Source organism: Quercus suber, unplaced genomic scaffold (genome assembly GCF_002906115.3).
Source record: "Quercus suber isolate HL8 unplaced genomic scaffold, Cork oak 2.0 scaffold_205, whole genome shotgun sequence".
NCBI lineage: Eukaryota > Viridiplantae > Streptophyta > Magnoliopsida > Fagales > Fagaceae > Quercus > Quercus suber.
In genome coordinates this window covers 635,858-658,522 of record NW_027069663.1, presented here as the reverse complement: position 1 = coordinate 658,522, position 22,665 = coordinate 635,858, and the positions used below count along the sequence as shown (strand labels likewise).

At 33.1% G+C, this 22,665-nt stretch overlaps 3 protein-coding genes and 1 non-coding gene across 4 annotated transcripts; all 4 read left to right on the top strand.

Moving 5' to 3' along the window:
• The first annotated feature begins 4,804 nt into the window (after positions 1–4,804).
• On the top strand, positions 4,805–5,128 carry LOC112019231 (monothiol glutaredoxin-S6). Its single transcript, XM_024051761.1, has one exon. It carries the CDS (start codon positions 4,805–4,807, stop codon positions 5,126–5,128), a length of 324 nt encoding a protein of 107 aa, XP_023907529.1.
• An 8,705-nt stretch (positions 5,129–13,833) lies between these two features.
• LOC112019220 (BTB/POZ domain-containing protein At1g03010) lies at positions 13,834–18,467 on the top strand. The gene is made up of 4 exons (XM_024051744.2): positions 13,834–14,452; positions 15,876–15,942; positions 16,326–17,525; positions 17,652–18,467. The coding sequence occupies exons 1-4, from the start codon at positions 14,361–14,363 to the stop codon at positions 18,189–18,191; spliced, it is 1,899 nt and encodes a 632-aa protein (XP_023907512.2). The 5' UTR covers positions 13,834–14,360; the 3' UTR covers positions 18,192–18,467.
• A 1,441-nt stretch (positions 18,468–19,908) lies between these two features.
• Positions 19,909–19,981, top strand: TRNAR-ACG (transfer RNA arginine (anticodon ACG)). The gene has a single exon. It is a non-coding gene; the product is annotated as a tRNA-Arg (tRNA).
• A 94-nt stretch (positions 19,982–20,075) lies between these two features.
• On the top strand, positions 20,076–21,810 carry LOC112019286 (uncharacterized). The gene is made up of 2 exons (XM_024051828.2): positions 20,076–20,224; positions 21,450–21,810. The coding sequence occupies exons 1-2, from the start codon at positions 20,169–20,171 to the stop codon at positions 21,640–21,642; spliced, it is 249 nt and encodes an 82-aa protein (XP_023907596.1). The 5' UTR covers positions 20,076–20,168; the 3' UTR covers positions 21,643–21,810.
• The last annotated feature ends 855 nt before the right edge of the window (positions 21,811–22,665 follow it).

Genomic DNA, 22,665 nt, shown 5'->3' with positions numbered 1-22,665 from the left:
CAACACAACTCGAGCTCCAGTCCAGACTCCAGAGCACATCGCATTAGGGTTCGGTCATCGGAGATCGCTTATTGGATCGGATCGGAGATAGCCGATCGGTCGCATCGCTCGTCGCTCGCTCCGTGACCTCCATCGCTCGTCGCTCGTCGCTCGCTCCGTCGTTCGTCACTCGCTCCGTCGCTTGACTTGCGTCNCCAAATTTTTTAAAATATTAAATAGTAGGTAAATATTTAAGATTTTAGAAAATAAGCCTAAGAAAAATTATATTTACCCTCTCAAGAAAATTATATTTGCCCCCCTCGACTTTGAATCCTAGTTCCGTCCTTGAGCACAAAAGTTATTGGTATTTGTTAATTCAATAGTTACAATGGGAGAGTGAGAATTTAAACTCTGGACGTTTTGAACTATGTTGTGTTTTGAAGGTTGACGTCCAATGTTTTGATTTGGTGTGATTTGTGATGTGAAAGATAATTGGAAGGCTTAGATCTAGATAGGGTGTTGCCTAATTAAACGACTTGCAGACCATGCAGTTATATCTCACATGAGTGTCATTGAGCCCTTTACTTATAAAGTATTTAGAGGAAATTTAGCACTATCGTTACTAGTTTTTGTTAGACATGTCAAAACACTTTACCTGACCTATAGACTATACAGACTAAAATTTACTTTCGATTCATAGTTATTCCATATGTATTTTTTCATTTACGTGGAGTACATTTCGCATGTTTGCATAATGCTTTACCTATCAATGCAACTGTAAAGGCTATATTTTGATCCCTTAGTCAGTGGATTAATTAAGTTACGCTAATTAACCAAATATGTAAACAGTATTATAATAGGTTAATTACCACAAGGTCCACAACCCGCACGCCACCATATGTAAAGTAACAAACAATAAAGTAAAAAACACAAGGTACAGTGGCGAGATGAAAAACCAATATAAGCTCTCTAAATCTTTGAAGAAGTCGTCCTTAGTAAGCCTTTTTTAAATGTTTGAATGTATAACACGACTTTCAAGTCAACAACTGACTTATTTAATACATGTCAAATTCAGGATTCCTATATCTCGATCAAGCAAGTTCACCATTGAGGCAGTGTTAAAAACCTTGTTTTGATCAATCCAGCTATGATTGAAAGTTTGACAAACCCATGCTTCGATTGATCAAGCAACGATTGAATGGTAGTCAAAAGTCTTCATTTTCTTCTTTTTTTTGAGTTACATCTTGGACACTTAATCTTGAACTTCTAGTAACTTGTTACAAACTCAATGAAGATTACAAATCATGGAATTTGTCAACCTAAAAACCCATAACAACTATGTAAGTGAAGTAAAACATAACATGAAGACATTTTTTTTTATTAATAAAAAGCATTATGTATTTTTTTTTTTTTAAATTTAAAGAGTGAGGGATTTATTTCCTTAATTTTAGGAGCTTTTAAGACTTTTCTAGTCAAATTATAAACCTATTATGGTACTATATCAATCAGTAATCTTTTTGAATATTTTTAATTGGAGAATATTTAATTTAAGATTTACTTTTAGTTAAAATGATATCTAGCGTGGTATGTTCTGCATTAATAAGAGTTCTTTATTGTTGTCATGTGTAATCACCAAAACTTAACAGATTTATGCTGCACCATTGTGAGGTTTCTGTATTTTAAATTGTGTTGTACGCTCTACTGTTATTTGTAATTTATTCTAGGTAATTTTTGATGCAAAAATTCCTCTTCATGTAATTCTAGCTCCATAAATAGATACATTTTACACAAATCTAATCCTCATCAGAGATAGAGATGGGAACATATAGGATAAAAGGTACATTTCTTAAAGTGGTTGTGGGGCAAATTTTAACTTTGGTGGATGCATGTGTAGAAGAGAAGAATAGGGGGGGGGGGGGGGGTGGGCCACAGCCCCCCTCAACCTGTATATGGTTCTGTCCCTGTTTGTGCTAAATGCTTTTATACATATGAATGAATTCAGTGTTTTTACCATTTTTTTTTATAAGTAAATTGGTGTTTTCACAATCTATATATGAAGAATAGAATATACATTATTCCCATAACTCAAATAGATAAAACAAGACAGAAAAAAAGTGATCATTGATAAATAGCTATGTAATGAAAGAAATAATTTGGTCAGTCATACTTGTATTTGTATTGTGATTACATATTAACTCTACAGTCTTTTTTGTATATTAGCATGCTCATAACCTAATTACCGACCAAAAAAGACTTTTTCATAGAGAATCAAGGATAAAATGGGCTTTTGCTCTTCTTATTTTTAAATATCTAGCAAAATGTCTTATATTTGAAACTATTTAAGGAAATGCCCTTGTTTTGAAACTCGATTTTTGGACAATCGAGTTATAACAATCGAGTTATAGCGAACTAAAAAATTTTTAAAAATATATATATTTTTCTAGAACTTGAGTTCCAATTTCTGAAACTTGAGTTCTAGAAAAAAAAATTAAAATAAAATAAAATAAAATTCTAAGTCCATGTTCGCTATAACTCGATGTTCCAAAAATCGAGTTATACATTTGAAACTCAATTTTTAGAAAATCGAGTTTCAAAATAGAGGCATTTCTCCAATTAGTTTCAGACATTAAGCATTTTGCTAGATATTTTTAAAAGAAATGACAAAAGCCCATTTTCTCCCGAGAATCAATGAATCAAAGAGGATAAAGATTTTTGTTATATAGGAATCTCCCAATTGGTTAAAACAGTAACCATCATATGTTTTTTGCGAGGGAAATATATGTTAAGGGGCATTTCTTTTTTTTCCAATTAGTCCTATGTGTGGTAATGGATAAAAGTTGTGGGTCCTTAAGGAATAATTGTCTCCGTCTAGTACGGTCTCTACTTGGAATTTTCTTAAGATATTAGGGCCGTATTACCTTTTTTTTCCAAAGCATAATATCTTTTTTTTTTTCAAAATTTCTTCTTGGTGTTTTCACATATGCTTTTATACACATGAATAAATTCTGTGATTTTACCCTTTTTTTTTTATAAGTAAATTGGTGTTTTCACAATCTATGAAGAATAGAATATACATTATTCTCATAACTCAAATAGATAAAACAAGATGGCAAAAAGTGATCGTTGATAAATAACTATGTAATCAAAGAAATAATTCGATCAGTAATACTTGTATTTGTACTATGATTACAAATTAACTCTACCGACTTTTTAGTATATTAGCATGCTTATAACCTAATTACTGACCAGAAAACACTTTTTCATAGAGAATCAATGAATCAAAGAGGATAAAGATTTTGTTATATAGGAATCTCCCAATTGCTTAAGACAGTAACCATCATATGTTTTTTGTGAGAGAAATATATGTTAAAGGGGCATTTCCTTTATTTCCAATTAGTCCTATGCGTGGTAATGGATAAAGCTATGGTTCCTTAAGGAATATTTGTCTCCGTCTAGTACGGTCTCTACTTGGAATTTTTTAATGATTTTAGGGCCGTATTACCTTTTTTTCCAAAGCATAATATCTTTCATAAAACTGCATGCGAATCTAGCCGGGGCAGAAAGGTGCTTCCACTTGGATAAACCCAAACTTTTCTTTTTTCTTTTTTATCACCTTGGGAGATGCTTCAAAATAGAGAGTACGGCAGAGGTTTTTTTTTTTTTTTTTATGGGAAGTACGGCAGAGATTTTATGAGAAACTTAGAGGAAAATAAAAATTCATTGTGCAAAGTCTAAGAGTATTGGACACTCCATTTAACAAAACAGAAAAGAGATAACTTACAAATTACATCTTCTAAATTTAATGTGTTTATCAAGTTCTTTTAACTTTAATATATTTTTAATTTAGTCATCTTATCTTGTAATTTTATCTCATCTTGTCATTAGTATTAGTTTTTTTTTTTTTTCCATACTTTTCAAAATGACATTAATTTTGTTGTACTTAACGATGCAAATTGGACAAAAAGACTATCGAAAATAAATGTTCTTTTTTTTTTTTTTTTTTGAGGGGGAAATCGAAAATAATTTTAGTTAAAAAGTTAAAAAGAAATTTAAATGATTAATTTCAGAATAAGTCAAAGTTAAATGGTGTAATTAGTAATATATTAGTTTTTTTTTTTTTTCCATACTTTTCAAAATGACATTAATTTTGTTGTACTTAACGATGCAAATTGGACAAAAAGACTATCGAAAATAAATGTTCTTTTTTTTTTTTTTTTTTTGAGGGGGAAATCGAAAATAATTTTAGTTAAAAAGTTAAAAAGAAATTTAAATGATTAATTTCAGAATAAGTCAAAGTTAAATGGTGTAATTAGTAATGTAACCGACAAAAATCAAAGTGGAACAAAGAAAATCAAAGACACTATTACCAAAATCTTGGACATGCCTTGAAGATAAATATAGCATTAGAAATATATGCACCTCTTCTCAATAGAATTATCACATTTGACTTTTTCATAAACTAATATTATTTTATATAACTGCAACTTGTTATTCCATGAATGTAAGATATATGACACACTGCGCTTAACGAAGCAGAAAACGTTGACAAGAAGATGATGTGCAACGTGTTATTCTTATTTTCCCAAAGAACCGAAAGTCTTTATCAAGCAATCATGAAGGTTGATCTCGAAGAATCCAATCACTTTATTTTTTTGAACATTATATTCTTCCGGACGAACAATACATCCCCACACCCACACCAAAACCTTCCACAATAAAATTATAAATAGGCCTCCATTGCAGCTCTAAGCTCTTCACTGCAAAACACCAACACTCACTTACAAACACTATAACATTCCCAACTTCTTTTTGCTTATTACAACCAATGGCTGCAGTGACAAACTTGGTAGCTGAAAACCCAGTTGTGATTTTCAGCAGGAACATTAATTGTCCAATGACTCACACAGTCAACTCACTCATAACTGGGTTTGGGGCAAACCCTGTGTTGTACTATCTTGATAGGATGCCCAACAGGCAGCAAATTGAGAGTGCACTGGCTCAACTTGGTCGTCAGCAAAATCAACCAGCTGTGTTCATAGGGCAGCAATTCATTGGTGGCCCTACTGAGGTAAATAGTCTTCTCTTAAGGAATGAGCTTGTTCCACTGCTTTTAAGGTCTAACGCTATATGGGTATGGAGGGGAGCTTAACTTTGTTCACGTACGTACGGACACTCAATAACAGCTTGTTAAGCAGACTAGCTTCAATAAAAGTCTATGTTTTTTTTTCTTTTTTGGGTGGGGATTGCTCTAAAATAGTACTATAATGAAAATGAGAATGGGCATGGATTAGTTTTCCCTTTTTGCTGAATAATATTATGAGTTATTAGTATTATTATTGTTGGTGTTCTTGCCTGTGCTTCTTCTTCTTCTTCTTCCTCTTCTGTCCTAGACCAGCAGAGAAAAATGCAAAACTAGGCTACATAAGTTTGTCTCTGATGAGAAAGTTCTAAATTGTATTGGAGAACCTACTAATTATCAATGGCTGTAGCCTGCACGCATTAGAGTAACTGATTTTGAGCACACTCGGTCGCACCTGCATTCAGAGAGAGATTGAGACACAAAGAGAAGCAACTGGCAAAAGAAGGGAGCTGCAGAAGAAATCTGCATAAAAAGCATAATGAGACGCCAAGGGATGTAAAAGTTTTGTCGTGGAATATGATAAAACGTAGATGGTGAACACAGAAAGTGGAAGGATTATGTATTCTTTTCTTTTCTTTATCTTTTCTGAATAATAATATATTAATAGACTAGTAGTCTAATACGTGTGCGTCTATATATATATATATATATACACGCGCGCGCTTCTAGCTAATACATCCTTTAAAAATGATATTGTATAAACACATATCACAAAATAAATACACAAGCATGCACATACATACACATATAATATTGTATAAACACATATCACAAAATAAATACACAAGCATGCACATACATACACATATGTTCATACGTAATTATGTATACTTTTGCTATTTTGCTTGAAAATGTGTGCAGAATTTTTTATATTTTGTGAGAGATAATTAAACTAAAATTATAAAAAATAAATTCTTCATTAAAATTCTTTTTTAGATGTTTTAAACATTGTACATTTTGTTTATGTACTATTTTCTTTCGTATAAAATTGAATAAACCATATGTTATTAAGTAGTTGAAAGATCTTTAAGTTTTATATAAAATAAAAATGAATTTTATTGTGCACTTATGTTGTATTTGTAATATATTTAATTAGTATTATTCAAGTGTCATGAGATAATTTTTGCTTTAGTGAATTAACCTTTTAAACATTTGAATTTCTGATATTTTTATTTACCACTCACAATACTAACAAATTTATGGAATACACTAGATGCCTAGCAAATATACTAATTATTTGACCCACAAATAACAAAGCAATACATTGATCAAAAACCATTTTAGGAAACTATTACTCCAATCAGTTTCTCAAAAAACTCTATCTTCTTTTCAATTGATATCTCACGTAACTTTTGCACTCTTTCTTATCCCAAAGACCAAAAAATTAATTACTAGAAATATAAGAAAGAAACAATGTATTAGAATCACTAAAGAATAGTCATGTACTATTTTCAAAAAAATAATGAATTTGAGTGGGTATATTTTTACAATTTGTATAATCTATTTATAATCTCATAATTTTATATGAGATACTATAATTTTTGTAACTTTTTTAAAGTTCCATAAAAGTTTTTTTTTTTTTAAGGGGGGCCATATAATATATTTTGGGAGGCCAAACTATTAATAATTTTGGGAATAGGGGTCCATGGCCCCCCTTAGTCCCTACATAATTCCATCTTTGATAGCATTCATGCATTACCATGCTTAATACAAATTTATTCAAATCTGATAATAAAAAAATCTTCACTTTTCGAATTTTATTATAAAACGCTATTTAAACCCCCTAATCAGCTTAACTACTGAATTCTAATTCATTTATTCAATTTTTAATCTTAATAGTTATTAATTAATCAGGGTTCTAATCACAATGTTTGATGGTTAAACATATTCAAATAGTATAGCACATAGATCATAAAAACACACACAAACACAGGCAAATAATATTCACAAAATGATTGAAAACCCTAAACAGTAGGTAAAAACAATTAAGGGGCAAGTCTAAATTAGCAAATTTACTATAGAAGAAAATTGTTGAAGTATAGATAATATTCACACAACTTCCTGTACCTAAGCTCCCAGCTCGCTCATGCTAGCAATTGCAAACTCATGTCTTGTGCCTTTTAAATTATTTGTTGCGCACGACAATATACCACTTGCAAACCGATCTGTCAACCACTACAAAATCCCTTATAAATTAAAGTGACTTCTAATTAAAATAATTTTAATTTGCATTTGATCAATCTCTAAAGCACCAAACTTGCCTGGTTTTGGGTGCTTGTATCAATTTCTATATAGTTGGCATGATAACACCATGCATGTCGAGTAATCCATAATTCCTGAAGTTATTCATCTAACGTTGTTTGGCGGGTTTCAATGTCGGCATGTGATCAAGGGCCTGGTGTAGCGTCCAACACAACAACAGATGAATGAACATGGTGATCATCTGATCACTGTATATAGGAGTTTTTCCCACTTGTATTTTCATTGTCTCGCTGGCTTCATTATTAGCAAGCTTATTTGATTCTTAGTTCTTTATTTGATTCTTAGTTCTTTACTAGTACTGAATAGTCTAGTCTAAACCATGGGCCTATATCTATAAAATGAAAAGTTAGGATTATGTGACTCCCACACTATGTCAGGGGACCCTCTATAATGTGTGGAGTTAAATGCATTAGATGGCAGAGAAGCCCATCCTATCTTATTTGGGCTTGAACATGCATAGGTTGTGTTAGGTGAGGTTGAAAAAACTCAACTCAACTATAACCATAAAATGGGTAAAAATCAAACCAACCCAACTCAATAATCCGTCATTACATGTGCAAATAAGAAAATATCATCAACAAAGAAGACGTTGTTGAAAGTCGGTCTATTCAACCGAATTCGGGAATGGTCCAAAATTAAATCAAGCACAACAAAAAGGCTATTCAAACAAATTATGATAAGATATAGGGATAGGGACATAATTACGAGTTTACAACAGGATAGGAATTATTATAGGACCTAAAAAATCCAAATAAGACAAAATTAATAGACCAAATTAAGTTTTGCTAGAATGGTTTATAAAAATAATATAGTTAAGTGTGTTTTAGTTAGCTCAACTAATAAAGTCTCTGATGGTTGAATAAAAGATTTGAGGTTCAATCTCCGCCTACACTAAAAACTAATTGGTATTTTAATCTGATAATAAAGAGCTATCATCAAGTATGGACGCCATAAGTTGAAATCTCTCAACAAAAAAAAATATAGTTAAATATTATCAATCACCTAAGATATAAAGTTTTTTTTTTTTGAGGAAAAAAAAAAACTTTATATATATACACACACACATTTGCACAAATTACAATTAAATTATTATTTTGTTTATAAGAATTAATATAAACAACAAATTATCATTGCAAAAGAATTCCTAACAGGTTTCAAAAGTTCCCCTATACTCAATTTGGGTTTCCTAATATTATCTCGGATCCAATGCCATTGTAACGGATACCTTGATGCACACGTGACCACATGGTCTTTGCTTGGGACAACAAAATCAATAGCTTGCTTCCACTTTTAACTTTGTTTTTAAGCGTGAAGGCTGGTCAAAGTATGCGCATGTGTGTGTTGTTTTGGTTCACTTTTATCTTGGTTAAAAAGCTTATACTTCAAAATGCATTTTTACTTTGTTGAAAAATGATGAAGTTCCAAACTGCCATCATTGACATGAGAAAAACTTTGGGTTCAAAAACAATCACTTTGAGCAAAATATCATCACTCAACCTGTTTGTTTCACTTTGAACAAAATAGCAACGTTCATTTCATCTCAACCTGTTTGGGTCACACATTGATAGCTTAAGAATAAGAGGTGTACATTGATGTGAATGGGACTCTAAACTCTATGACTATGAGGCTATAAAGAATCCAAGTAGTCCGTACTCATTGGGGCCCTTGAAATGGAACAGGCCCATCTGTGTGTGATCTGTAAAGCCCGGAGATCAGATTAGGGGCTATCATGAAAAAAAAAACTTTATATATATACACACACACATTTGCACAAATTACAATTAAATTATTATTTTGTTTATAAGAATTAATATAAACAACAAATTATCATTGCAAAAGAATTCCTAACAGGTTTCAAAAGTTCCCCTATACTCAATTTGGGTTTCCTAATATTATCTCGGATCCAATGCCATTGTAACGGATACCTTGATGCACACGTGACCACATGGTCTTAGCTTGGGACAACAAAATCAATAGCTTGCTTCCACTTTTAACTTTGTTTTTAAGCGTGAAGGCTGGTCAAAGTATGCGCATGTGTGTGTTGTTTTGGTTCACTTTTATCTTGGTTAAAAAGCTTATACTTCAAAATGCATTTTTACTTTGTTGAAAAATGATGAAGTTCCAAACTGCCATCATTGACATGAGAAAAACTTTGGGTTCAAAAACAATCACTTTGAGCAAAATATCATCACTCAACCTGTTTGTTTCACTTTGAACAAAATAGCAACGTTCATTTCATCTCAACCTGTTTGGGTCACACATTGATAGCTTAAGAATAAGAGGTGTACATTGATGTGAATGGGACTCTAAACTCTATGACTATGAGGCTATAAAGAATCCAAGTAGTCCGTACTCATTGGGGCCCTTGAAATGGAACAGGCCCATCTGTGTGTGATCTGTAAAGCCCGGAGATCAGATTAGGGGCTATCATGCGGAGGCCCATGTATAACCTAGCCTTTTTTTAACAGTGAAACATTTTTTGTCCCCATTTTGATGGATTTTTTAATAGCGAAAATGAAAGCTGCTTATTATTTCACCTTCCCAAAATGTGAAAATATATATATATATATATATATATATATTAACCCCATATTATTCCCTAACCATCATCTTTTCCTCTTTCATATAATGACTAATGATAAAGTCTTCAGTTATTTGAGTCTTTTGTAAGTTTTTACTTTTCAGAGTGACCATTTCTTTATTAAAAAATAATAATAATAATGTGAAACGATCTCCAAATTCATCTCTCCAAAAGCCTTATTTAAGCGAGACAAATACTAAATTATAATCATTTTGTCAACATAAATTTAATAGTTAAAACTTAAAAGAGAGGCTAAACAATATGTTTGTCAAATTAACACATTTCCACGATTAAGATCACACGATCATCATATGATTTAGGAGTGTTCATTGGTTAACTTTGGGCAGATTTTTGCTCCGCCCGTCAGTTAACTATCTCTCCACTCGCTCTATGCTCAATGAGGGTCAATTTCACATAATGAAACTCGCTGCTAATCGGCAAAATCGAAAATTAACCATGAGGTCGTCGGTCTGGATTGAGCAGTTGTATTGGGTTTCACGAATCTATGGACACTCCTAATATGATCTAAAGGATAATTATCCAATTTAGGGTATATGGAATGATGTGATAATATTATACAATACACTTGACAAAACATATATAGAGCACATTTTAGTGCCAACTTTAATTTGGTTAGCGACGGTGAATGATCTTATTCTTAGGATTATAATGAACCATGCAATCATCCTTGTACATGTGATGCAGTGCAGCATATAATATAACGTTCTAGAAGATTCAAAAAAGGGTAGGCGCATATGTTTTCGGTACACCATAATTATGGCTACCAGCTTTGCATACCTGCACTAATGATTCAACTCCCTTTCCTTTCATGACCTTACCTTAGGGTATGTTTGGTAGACTGTAATAGACATTGTAATGTAATAGTTATTCCTATGGTTTTGTTATTCTTTAGTTTGGTTATGTTTTTATTACAAGGAATAATCATTCCTTATGAATGTCTATTCTTCAAAATGAGGAATAACAATTCATCTATAAAAGGTTGTATTAGCTATTCCTTAGTAAGAGCAATAATTTCAAAACTTAATAAATTTCCAAATAAACAAACTTTCCATATACATCTAACAATTATAAAAATAAAAAATCATAAAAAATAACATATATCTCTCTTAAATTTAAAAATAACAATTTTTAAGGAAATATAATTGTATGAATAAGAAATTTCCTAAAATAAATGTTAAGTTTCATTCTAATATTATAACTCACAACCAAACTAATGAATATGTTTAGTTATTACATTACAACACATTTTATTCCTAGTAATAAAGATTACAATTCCATATCGTAATCCTCATTCAGTGTACCAAACGTTACCTTAGTGTCAAAAAAAAACTTTTGGCCATTGCAGTCCTTTTTATTTTTCCTTTTTGGATCCAATTTTATGGCATAGGAAACCAAGCTTTTAGAAATTAATGTCTCAAAATTTTTTTGAAGCACTATATATGGTGCATAATTGTGAAAAAGAAATTGAAATTAGGAAAAAAAAAAACATTCCCATTTACAATCAACTACTTAGGTCAACATAATATAAGAGAATAAATTTTAGGCACCAATAACCATCACTGGTCCTTGAAACTTTGAACTTAGAATTGGTACATTTGTATATAATCATTAAGCCCATAAGTAAAGGATTTATAATTTATCTATCCATCTCTTTCTTGAAATTAATTGACTAAAAGGAGGGGAGGGGTTGCAGGTATATATACCAAAAGCTAAAAGGGAAGAGATAGTGTTGGGCCAGTTGAATTGGAAACTCAAAAATATCATATGTTTATAACCATTTCTAAGGAGACAAGTTCCATTAATAAATCTTTAGAGGCCGCCCTGTTCTCAAAAGACTATCACACTTTGACTTACTGATAGAATTTTTTCTCATAGAATATAATAAGACATGGCCTTATTCAAATACATTGATAAAGCTTTTGTCCAACTCTTTTTTCTTTTCTTTTTTTTAAATACTTAAAGGGAACAACTGTCAAATAGGTGAATATAATGAAAAATGAAAGCTTTCATGCAGGATATAGACAATAACTGAAGCTTGAGGGGACATGGATTTTTTTTTTTTTTTTTTTTTTATACAAGATGGAATTTCTACTCTAGCCTAATTTGTATATGTGTGTGAAACTCCCTCCTAAAACTTGAACTCGATTTTTATCTCCTACTCCCCACAGGCATTTATATTTGTGGGAGCATTTATTAATAGAATATGAAAGTATCTTTGGGAGCTTTCCATAAAGAGCTAGACATTATAACTGCATTAAGTTGCATGTCATTTCAAGAACCAGTTTAGAACTTTAGAGAAATAGAACCCAATTTAGCCAAGACCGTTTAGTCCATAGTACTTTTGCCCTGTTTTGGTTAGGTGGATTGCACACTTGCATTGCAATTTGATAAAGAAAGTAAGAGATACAAGCCTATCACAGAAAATTGTTTCAACTTGAAGATATACTTAATTTTTTTAAAGAATCTAGCAAAAAAAAACATTATTGCACATAATTACATGAAGAAATATGCTTATGGATCTAGATGACTCCTCATTTTGAAGCAATTGGTCCACATTGAAGTTTGTATGAATAATTGAACACAGAAGAATGGGAGCAGAAGTGTCAGAGGAAAAAAAAAAAGGGTGGAGCATTAAGGGTACTCAATTGCAACATTTTGCACCCACCTGGCTCAAGGCTTCAATTCATTGCAGTGCTTTGCAACTATATGGGAATAAAAATTAAATGGACCACCAGCCAAACTTTTTAAAAAGGAGAAGAATAGAAATATAAAAATGAAAAGAAAAATGCCATTCTTTTGGCTGCCTGTAATATAGGTGCTAACAACTTTATAAAATTAAATAAATAAATAAATAATAATAATAATAATAATAATAATAACAAATATTTTATAGAGAGAAAGTTGAGAAAGGGCCTATGATGAAATCATCATTTTTTTTATTTTTTTTATTTTGGTAAAATATGATGGAATGATATTAACCACATGATCAACCATAAGTTTTATTGATAACCTAACAGTCATCCAGCAACAAAAGGGAAGGAATTGATGGGGTCATCATTACCATTCGATCGATGCAATCTTATGCCATGATTAATCCACAGTTGTCGCACTACAGGTACATACACTAATTTTGTTACATAAATTAATGGTTTGATACATATATTTATTCATTTATTTGTATGTTTGCGTGTGTTAAATAATTTATCTGGGTGTAATATTTAAATTAAAGTAAGCAAATGTATTATATGAAAATTATTACTAATTTATCTATGTATATAGTATATTATATGTGTGTATAGTATTTAAATTCAAGTAATCTAATGTTTACTCAACTGGCCTACGTGCATAACACATCTATAATGTCAGTGTGTTATTGTTGACCAAAAATGTATACTTGGTCGTCAATTATACAAAAATCAACATCAAATGGGAACCGTGCTCTTGGTAAGTTTCTCAAACCCCAACCATCCCCGGGATTAGTGTTTATGGCACAGAAATGTCAAAATCACCAGCATTTGATTGTCTGCATGCAAGTTGCTTTTTTTGGTGCGTGGGATACAACCAGGCCAGAAGTTAGTGTTCACACAATTTCACAAAGCAATGAGACAAAGTTCTGCCCTTGAGGTTGAGGCTAACACAACATTTTCCACACATGTATTTTTCTTTAGATACAATAACTTTTAAAACTTTTAGATACGATAACATTTGAAACTTTAAAATGTCTACTCTATAATAATTATTTTTTATCGTTTGGTTAGGACACTGATAGAATTCTTTTTTTTGTGAGTTTCAGTTTTTAAGTTGGATGTACAGTGGTTTTCATTATAACATGTAATCCAACTCATCCTCTTAATTTCCACTTTAGTTAGCTTTACACATAATCTAAACTTAATTTAAGCTAATCTTTTTGTAGGTAGCTTTCACTAGCCATGATTATAGACCCCAAAAGCATTGCAACCCTTCAGGATTCCTGCAATTTCTCATAACAAAAACCATGTAAAAGGAAGGTCACTCCCCAAGTCCCCCCTACCTTTCACCGAAAAGTGCATGCACACCTGCATTGTTTCTTGACTTTAAGATTAACCACATTATAAACACTCATTAAGGTATGTTTTAAAGTCATCATGACCACCCTTTGATCCAACATGGGTTCATGTGGCACTCAAGTTTCACCTCAGTGTAGCTTTCTATCCAGAGAGAAGGTGGGAAGGGTGGCCTTAAGGAATAACATTCTCAGTCTTGGTTTGAAACTGAAATGAGAGAGTTTGTTAAGAGAGTTCCATATTCTTCTTGAAAGAGTGACACTTGTTAGTGGGGTTGGTGGTGCAGAACTGTCAGTGGGATTTTTCAGGCCAGAATTGCCACTTCTTTTAAGATATGGGTGTTGTTACTGTTGGTGAATTGAAGCCAAGCATATCAGGAAAGAGGTCATTTCGTCCAAGTTCCAGTATAAGGCATGCCACAGAATGGTAATCTTCTCCTTCCTGACTCTTAACCTTTGCATATTGTAGTTTAGTTTCATTCTATGCAATGTTTTCCTATGTAGCTAATTGATGGTTGCAAATTCAAGCATGAGGACTTTCACCATTACATTCATATTTCTTGTAATCCTTGAGCTAGAAATACCAGTAAGGTATAATACAAGAAAGTGGTTTAATAAATCTCTAATTAGTAGTGCAAAGTGCTAGAAATTGTAGCCTAGAAGGTGACCAAAACAAAACATGGTCTGAAATTTACCATTTCCTTCATTCTCTAACTGTTAATAATATTTTACATGTGGTTGAATTGTTGACAATCCATAGCCGACCCCAAATTTTTAGGACTAAAGCTGGGTTGTTGTTGTTATTGTGTGTTGGTAATATTTTAGAATTTAAGTTGAATCATCGTTTTCATAACATTACCAAAGATGGTAGATCTGGGACATTCAACCACAATTTGGGGTCTGAAATGTTGAAATAACTTAGTGTTCTGGATCTTATCAGGTTACTGTCACGATTTCTTTTTCCTGTATCGTGAATAGTCAAAACCTGATGGATGAACAAGAAGCTGAAAACAGCATCTTTTTGGGATTAAATTTCCTGGAATAGAGCCTTTTGGTAGGCCAGACAGTTAGATAGGCTTCAATTTTCATCAGCATAAACCATAGCCCTCCAAATTTATTGTTACAGCATATAATAGTAAGCACCGAGTATGACAGATCAACTGAACTTGATCTTGAAAACCTTTTACTCATAAGACAGTCGCACGAGGCAGGACTGATTAGTGTCTACATTCCATTCTGCACTATCAACATTGTGAACTGGAATTAGTGTTTGCCGGGCAATAATTTTGTGCAATTTTACTATTGATGAGTCCAAACACAAGTACGGACAGGTCCTACAGTATGGTTGGTTCATTGAGTATGACATGCCTTCTAGCTATACATAGAACATAGCAAGCATGGGCTGCTATCTAATTAATCCAGAGGGACCCATATGGCTCCCATCATATCTCTACAAGTCAGTAAATTGGCCAAATTGTTTTTAATGCCAAACCATAACCACACCACAAATTTCAAGTCAACTTTTTACCATTGCAAATCGCCATATCTAACCATATTGTCTAGAGCACTGCTGCTCCAGTGACTCCAGTCTCACTCATTTTGTAATAATTGAGTCATAATTTTTCCCTATCTGGGCCATCCAAATCAATCATATAATGAAGATGGATCACACAGTCCTTAAGTTAAGGTAACTACAGTATAGGAACATGGGAATGGAAGTTTATGGTAGGAGAAGCTCCTGCAAGGTTTCTAAATTATTAGCACTAACAACAATGTATGCATACAAGTATTTCTTTTTCTGAAATTATTCTCTTTCTTCAAAACTACTTCATCCAGTTCATTTCTTGCAGGCCAATATCTGATGTTTCTAGCGATCTTACTGTCGAAGTAGGAGCCTCAAGCTTCGCACTTCATAAGGTAAGGATGGTACAACATTAGCAATACTTTTTTGTATATCAAGCAATTTACAGTTTATTACTGCAAGCATTACACTTTTCAGCTGCCAAGTTACTTTGGCGGTATCTTTAGGACAGTTTGTGTTGTACATAAATCCTTTTTCACATTGTCATTAAATCTTGAGACTCCAATATTTGTACTTCTAAAATATTCAAAATCACATAAATGATCTATATGACACCAGTCCTGCATTCAAGTCCTTTTCAAGAGAATTTCAAGCTGTTTGGTTTAACGACCCATCCACCAAGAACAGATTTAACTACAATTAATGAAACAACAAATTATTCTTGATAATTACAATAATTTGCATATAATTAAGTTATACGGTCCTGATTTTTTTGCAGTTCCCCCTAGTTTCTCGTAGTGGAAGAATACGAAAATTGTTGTTGGAAGCAAAAGAATCAAAAGTTACACGCATAAATGTCCCTGCTGTTCCTGGTGGACCAGAGGCATTTGAGCTAGCTGCAAAGTTTTGTTATGGAGTAAATGTTGAGATTACACTCTCAAATGTGGCTATGCTACGTTGTACAGCTCATTTCCTGGAAATGACTGAGGAGTTTTCAGAGAAAAACCTGGAAAGTAGAACTGAGGCATATCTAAAGGAGATGGTGCTCCCAAATATATCAAGCTCAATAACTGTTCTTCACCGATGTGAAAGCCTATTGCCTATAGCAGAAGATGTCAACCTAGTTAGCAGGCTTATCAATGCAATTGCAAGTAATGCATGCAAAGAGCAGCTTACCTCTGGATTATTAAAGCTTGACCATAACTTCCCTGCAAAAACTATACCAAACGTGGAACCAGAAACACCGGCAGACTGGTGGGGAAAATCACTCACAATGCTTAATCTTGATTTCTTCCAACGGGTTCTGACTGCAGTAAAATCCAAGGGTCTAAAACAGGATATGATTTGCAAAATTTTGATAAACTATGCCCATAATTCTCTTCAAGGACTTGTTGCCAAGGACCCCCACCTGGTCAAAGGAAGTCTCTTGGATTTGGAATTGCAGAAGAAGCAAAGAGTCATTGTTGAAGCAATAATTAGCTTACTACCTACACAATCAAGGAAGAGTCAAGTTCCAATGGCATTTCTTTCAAGTTTGTTGAAAACAGCAATAGCAGCATCAGCATCTACTTCCTGCAGATCAGATTTGGAGAGGCGAATTGGTCTGCAACTGGACCAGGCAATTCTTGAAGACATCCTAATTCCTGCAAATTCACATGGAAATAACCACAGCACAATTTATGATGCAGATTCAATTGTGAGGATATTCTCTATTTTTCTGAACTTGGATGAGGATGACGATGAAGATAATAATCACTTGAGGGATGAAAGTGAAATGGTATATGATTTTGACAGCCCTGGATCTCCTAAACAGAGTTCAATTCTCAAGGTATCAAAGTTATTGGACAATTATCTTGCTGAAGTTGCACTAGACCCAAACTTGACACCGACAAAGTTCATAGCACTGGCAGAACTGCTTCCAGATCATGCACGTGTAGTTAGTGATGGATTGTACAGAGCTGTGGATATCTTCCTAAAAGTAAGCTACTTCCTCTCTCTCTCTCTCTCTCTCTCTCTCTCACAATGAAATTCTGAAAAAATCAATACTTGCAGTTAGATTTTTCTTTGCAAGGTTTTGAGCAACAATTTGTGCTTCCCATTGCAGGTTCATCCAAATATGAAGGACCCTGAACGCTACAGACTTTGTAAAACAATTGACTGCCAGAAACTATCCCAAGAAGCTTGCAGTCATGCAGCACAAAATGAAAGGTTACCAGTGCAAATGGCAGTCCAAGTCCTTTACTTTGAGCAAATCAGGCTTCGGAATGCTATGAATGGGGGTCATAACCAATTCTTCTTTGGCACAATCAATGGTCAATTCCCTCAACGTTCAGGCAGTGGTGCTGGAAGTGGAGCCATCTCACCAAGAGACAATTATGCATCAGTGAGAAGAGAGAACCGAGAGTTGAAGCTTGAAGTTGCAAGAATGAGAATGAGGCTAACGGACTTAGAGAAGGATCATGTGTCTATGAAACAGGAGCTTGTAAAAACCCATCCTGCCAACAAGCTATTTAAGTCATTCACCAAAAAATTAAGCAAGCTCAATTCCTTGTTTCGGATTAATAGCATTAAGCCTATAGGAGGTAAGGCAAACTCAGAGAGTCGATTTCCATTTCAGAAGAGAAGGCGTCACTCAGTTTCCTGACTATGTATAGTGTAAAATAAGCAAGAGGGTATAGTATATTTAGCGTGGTTGTGTCTACTGTCAGATTGATAGTTTTTGAGTGTTGATTCTGAGTTGCTGAGTTCAGTGAGATCACTCCATTGACTTCTCCATGGAGCTTTGAAGGCAGGCACTCAATCAATATTGTATTCAAAAGGTATGTCCGAGCGTGTGAGAATTTTTAGTATATTGAAATAGAATCTTGAAGGAAATCTTTTGTAACATCAAATTTTTTCAAGGTATTAGTTTCACTAGCAACCCTTGGTATCTTCCATGCTTCTCAGAAATGTTAAGAGCATTTGCTGTGGAGTACTAACACCATCTTTGTAGCATCACAATTTTCGCTAATGATGCAAATTCCCTAATGTTTTACGGTAAAATGTTTCCTTTTGTTTTTTTGGATGAATGAGAAGATTGTATTGCACCAAATGAAAAGAGTAACAACACCTAATAGCAAAACTGGAATTCCCCATACACAACACAAAACTCTGTTTTGGACAGAAATAGTAAAATAGCCATTCCCTTCAGTTCTCCTTCTAACTTCCCATTTGATCAAGTGAAGGATATTTTCATTAACATAAATTCTTACTTGATGAAGCACACCATTTCTATTGCATCCTCAAACAGATAAGATGCTGCTTGTTGATTAGTTGAATCTCTGCAAATTGAATTTAGTACTTGTATGTGTCGGTGACAACTGACAAACCAGTCAATGAGACAAAACATCATGGCTATCTCATCCTTAACCAAGGTACAAGACCTTTTTAGATGATTTACTAAACCATGTGTGGACAAATCGAATTTGTATGCACAATATCACATTTTTAGAACATGTATAAAGTGAGAGGAGTAGAGGACAAATCCAATTGCTTTGAAACTGTCAAATGCCAAAAGTGCACATATGATCAATTGTATGGGTATCCAACGAGTAAAAGGTGAGACAAAAAAAGAGAAGAAATTTAAAATAGGGGTAAATCCAAAACATGATATTTTACTTTACAGAAAACTAGCGGGCATGCGCAATTACCTCGACCAAAAAAAATTGACTTTGTCATGATATGATTTGAGTCGTTGCCACTAATTTCTGTCATGCTGATTTGTTATATTGGCTTTATGGGTTTTGCCAAGTTATTGGTGTTTTGGTCCCCCCACAACATAAACGTGTAATTCAACTGACACTTGAGATAAGGATATGAATTTGAATATTAGTGTTAGCTCCTCATGTTTATGCAAGCAGGACAATTGACAAAGTGCAACGTAACAAAATCGAATAGGTCCATGTTTATTTCACGCTGCCTATTGCACACAACCATACACACACAATTTTTGCACCGAAATCCTGACTTCAAGTCATGATATCAATTCAAAACTTTTTTCAAAATTGTGTGTATACAATTGTGTACAACAATGGTGTGCGCTAGTATTTACCCAATCAAATAAATGTTCATCTAGGAACAAATCACCATCACTATAAGATTATATCTACATAAAGTGAACTAATAACAATATAAGTTCTTAATGAATGAAGAAAAAAAAACCCAAAACCTCACCTCAATAGAAAAAGCCAAAGCCACCCAAAATTGTATTGGTATCTAGGTAAGTCCCAGACCAGACTCCCAGTATATACATATTCAAAACTTGGGTCAAATCATATAAATGTGCTATTAGTATGAAAAGGTGAAGCTTGACATCAACAAAAGACTTCATGGCCCAATGGATAAGGCGCTGGTCTACGGAACCAGAGATTCTGGGTTCGATCCCCAGTGAAGTCGAAACCCTTTTATTTTGGGTTCTCTCATTTTTTAACCAAAAACGCTCCGTTTTGGTTTATTAGAATTAAACGGCGTCGTCTCAACCTTTAAGCATAAAACTCAAAACGCTAAAGCCCAAAAGCCATTGATATTCCTCTCTGAAAATCTTCAGCACTGAAACGGTGCGTTTTGTGGCAGTAGAATAGACATGCCGATATCTATTTCTCGTATCGGAAACTCCTTGCCCTTTTCCAAGCTCATCAGGTACTCTCAAATCTCTGTTTGGTTTCTGAGAAAATGTGGGAAAATTTGTTTTTATAAGTACCAGACCTGATTCTATTTACTCGTGTTAGGGTTCTGCAATTTCAATTTTTTTTTTTTTTTTTTTTTTTTTTTTTTGTGTGTGATTTGTTTCTGACACTCTCTCTGTTTGTGGAATATTTTCAATAATAATAGAAGATACATTTTGAAGAGCTAGTAAGTATGAATTCCATGTTTGTAGAATTTGGAGGGCTCCATTTCGGGCTTTACAGGCTTGTAAAAGTATGGATTTATATAAGAAATGTGATGTTGTTGTACTACACCTCTCACGTGTTTGAGGAATTGACGCGGGTCATGAACCCGACATACACACATGTGAGAATGATGTTGCACATGTAAGATACCACTTCTTACTAGATGTTGTCATTTTAAAACTATTGCTAACAGTTTTTTTTTTGATGAAGTGAATGTGTGAATTGAAAAAGGGTTAGATTTTTCATAGAATTTGAAATGATCAACTGGGTCTTTAGTCTTTCCTGGTGTTTTGTATGTTGTGGGATCACATAAGATATGTCATGTCATCACAGAAGATCAACTGTTTTGATGGCTTTGGTTTTGTTTAATTGCTGCTGCTTGACATTTTGGCACCCTAAAGTATAGTAAGGTATGATAATGACTGCTGTATGTTTAAATAGAAATATTATGTCCACAACATTTTTATAATATTTTCACAAACAATCCTATGCGGTATGTTGTTACCGTTGTTATTAGTGGAGTAGAAAAGTAATTTCAATGGTAGATTCAAATTAAAACCAATAATAAATAACCACTTATAATTTGCTGTAAAAATGTTGTGGACGTAACACCTCTCATGTTTAAATGCTGGAAGGATGAATGTTTTGTAGAATTTGACGGGCTTCATTGAAGCGTGCATGAATTGTCTAGTTAGCTGCTATGGTTTGGTTTTAAGGTTCTATTGGATTTCCTTGCTTGAAACTTGGTTCTATCAATGATTTTGATGGCTTCCATTTTGTTTGATTGCCCTATAATACACACACACTCTCTCGCGCGAATGAAAGTGCAGCAATCATTCCATGTTGTATTTGAATTGTGCAATGGATTTTTTATTTTCTTATTATATTTATGCAAGTTATACTCTTAAAAGGATCTAGTGTTTATTCATTTCATATTTTGACTCATTTGTGCAAGATGTTTCTTGTTGGTGCAGGCAGCTGGAGCAAGAGATGGAAACTGTGGTAAAGGTTTTGCAGCCTGGACCTTTGGGAATTATAGAACACAAGTTCTCTGCTGAGGAGATACGGGAGGCAAATGCTACAGTTAATAGAGCAGTAGAGAATTGGCAAAGGAATGCAAAGCTAGAACCGAGAAACCATATCTTAAAAGATTTCGTGCATAAGTGAAGCTGTGAAAAGTTACTCAAAGAAGAAAAAAGTGAAAGAAGCTGTGGAGGAATACTTTTTGTTGATTTTGGATAACTAATATTCAGTTAAATATGTAAACTCTTTTCTATGAGAACTCTCTCTCTAGCACCACATCTAAATTTCTCTGCCTTTAAGGTGTTCTAATAATTTTCCTGTTAGATACAAACATCTGAATTCAAATTCTCTTACATGATAATACTAGGATCATATCCGACAATGCCATTTTGCGGTTGGTTCAGACAAAGAATTTTTTTTTTTTTTTTTTTTTTTTTTTTTTTTTTTAAGATCCTGCTTTAAGAATAATTTTTGTAATGGTTTAGGTAAGGTTACGAAATAATTTTGTCAAGCCAAAATAAAATTGGAGATGCAAGACAAATTTTCGTAATAAGTCTTTACATTTTTCATTCTCCACCGGAAACACCTGAGGATTTTCCATGCATATTTTTTACTCTAAGAAAAAAGGACAACCTTATTACCCTAAAAGAGTTAATTTATATATATATATATATATATTTCTTTGGCCTGTCTTTTCCCATGCAATTAACTTATTATTGTTTTGTCATTATTCTTGATCAGATCCGTGGTTTATGATAAATTTTCAATGCACAATTTCCTGATTTTCAGTGCATATATTAGCAATCATATAACCAAAAGAATCCTAAACTTAATGTGTTACAGCCCCATAACCATGCAAAAATTCTTGTTTATAAGAAACTACCTTTTTTTTTACTTGACCACTTTTCAAAAACACCTACATCAAATTATATATTATAAATTATATTTTATTAAATCTTTTTTTTTAATTATTTCTTTTTCTTCACACACTACAACCATTATTCATTATTCCTTCAATCTTGTGATACGTAAAGAAAAAGATTTAAGAAAAAAAAAATGCAAATGAATAGTGATAACTTTGAATAGGTTTTGCACAATTTTACATAACTATTTTGCACAATCTGATGCAAGTGCTCACAAAGGGAAGATTTTTGAACAAACTCAAAT

Coding starts and splice junctions, on each gene's coding strand:
- LOC112019286 (XM_024051828.2), top strand. CDS start 20,169: ATGCCGATATCTATTTCTCGTATCGGAAACTCCTTGCCCTTTTCCAAG. Junction 20,225..21,449: donor CCCTTTTCCAAGCTCATCAG/GTACTCTCAAAT, acceptor TTGTTGGTGCAG/GCAGCTGGAGCAAGAGATGG.
- LOC112019231 (XM_024051761.1), top strand. CDS start 4,805: ATGGCTGCAGTGACAAACTTGGTAGCTGAAAACCCAGTTGTGATTTTC.
- LOC112019220 (XM_024051744.2), top strand. CDS start 14,361: ATGGGTGTTGTTACTGTTGGTGAATTGAAGCCAAGCATATCAGGAAAG. Junction 15,943..16,325: donor CAAGCTTCGCACTTCATAAG/GTAAGGATGGTA, acceptor ATTTTTTTGCAG/TTCCCCCTAGTTTCTCGTAG. Junction 17,526..17,651: donor CTGTGGATATCTTCCTAAAA/GTAAGCTACTTC, acceptor TTCCCATTGCAG/GTTCATCCAAATATGAAGGA.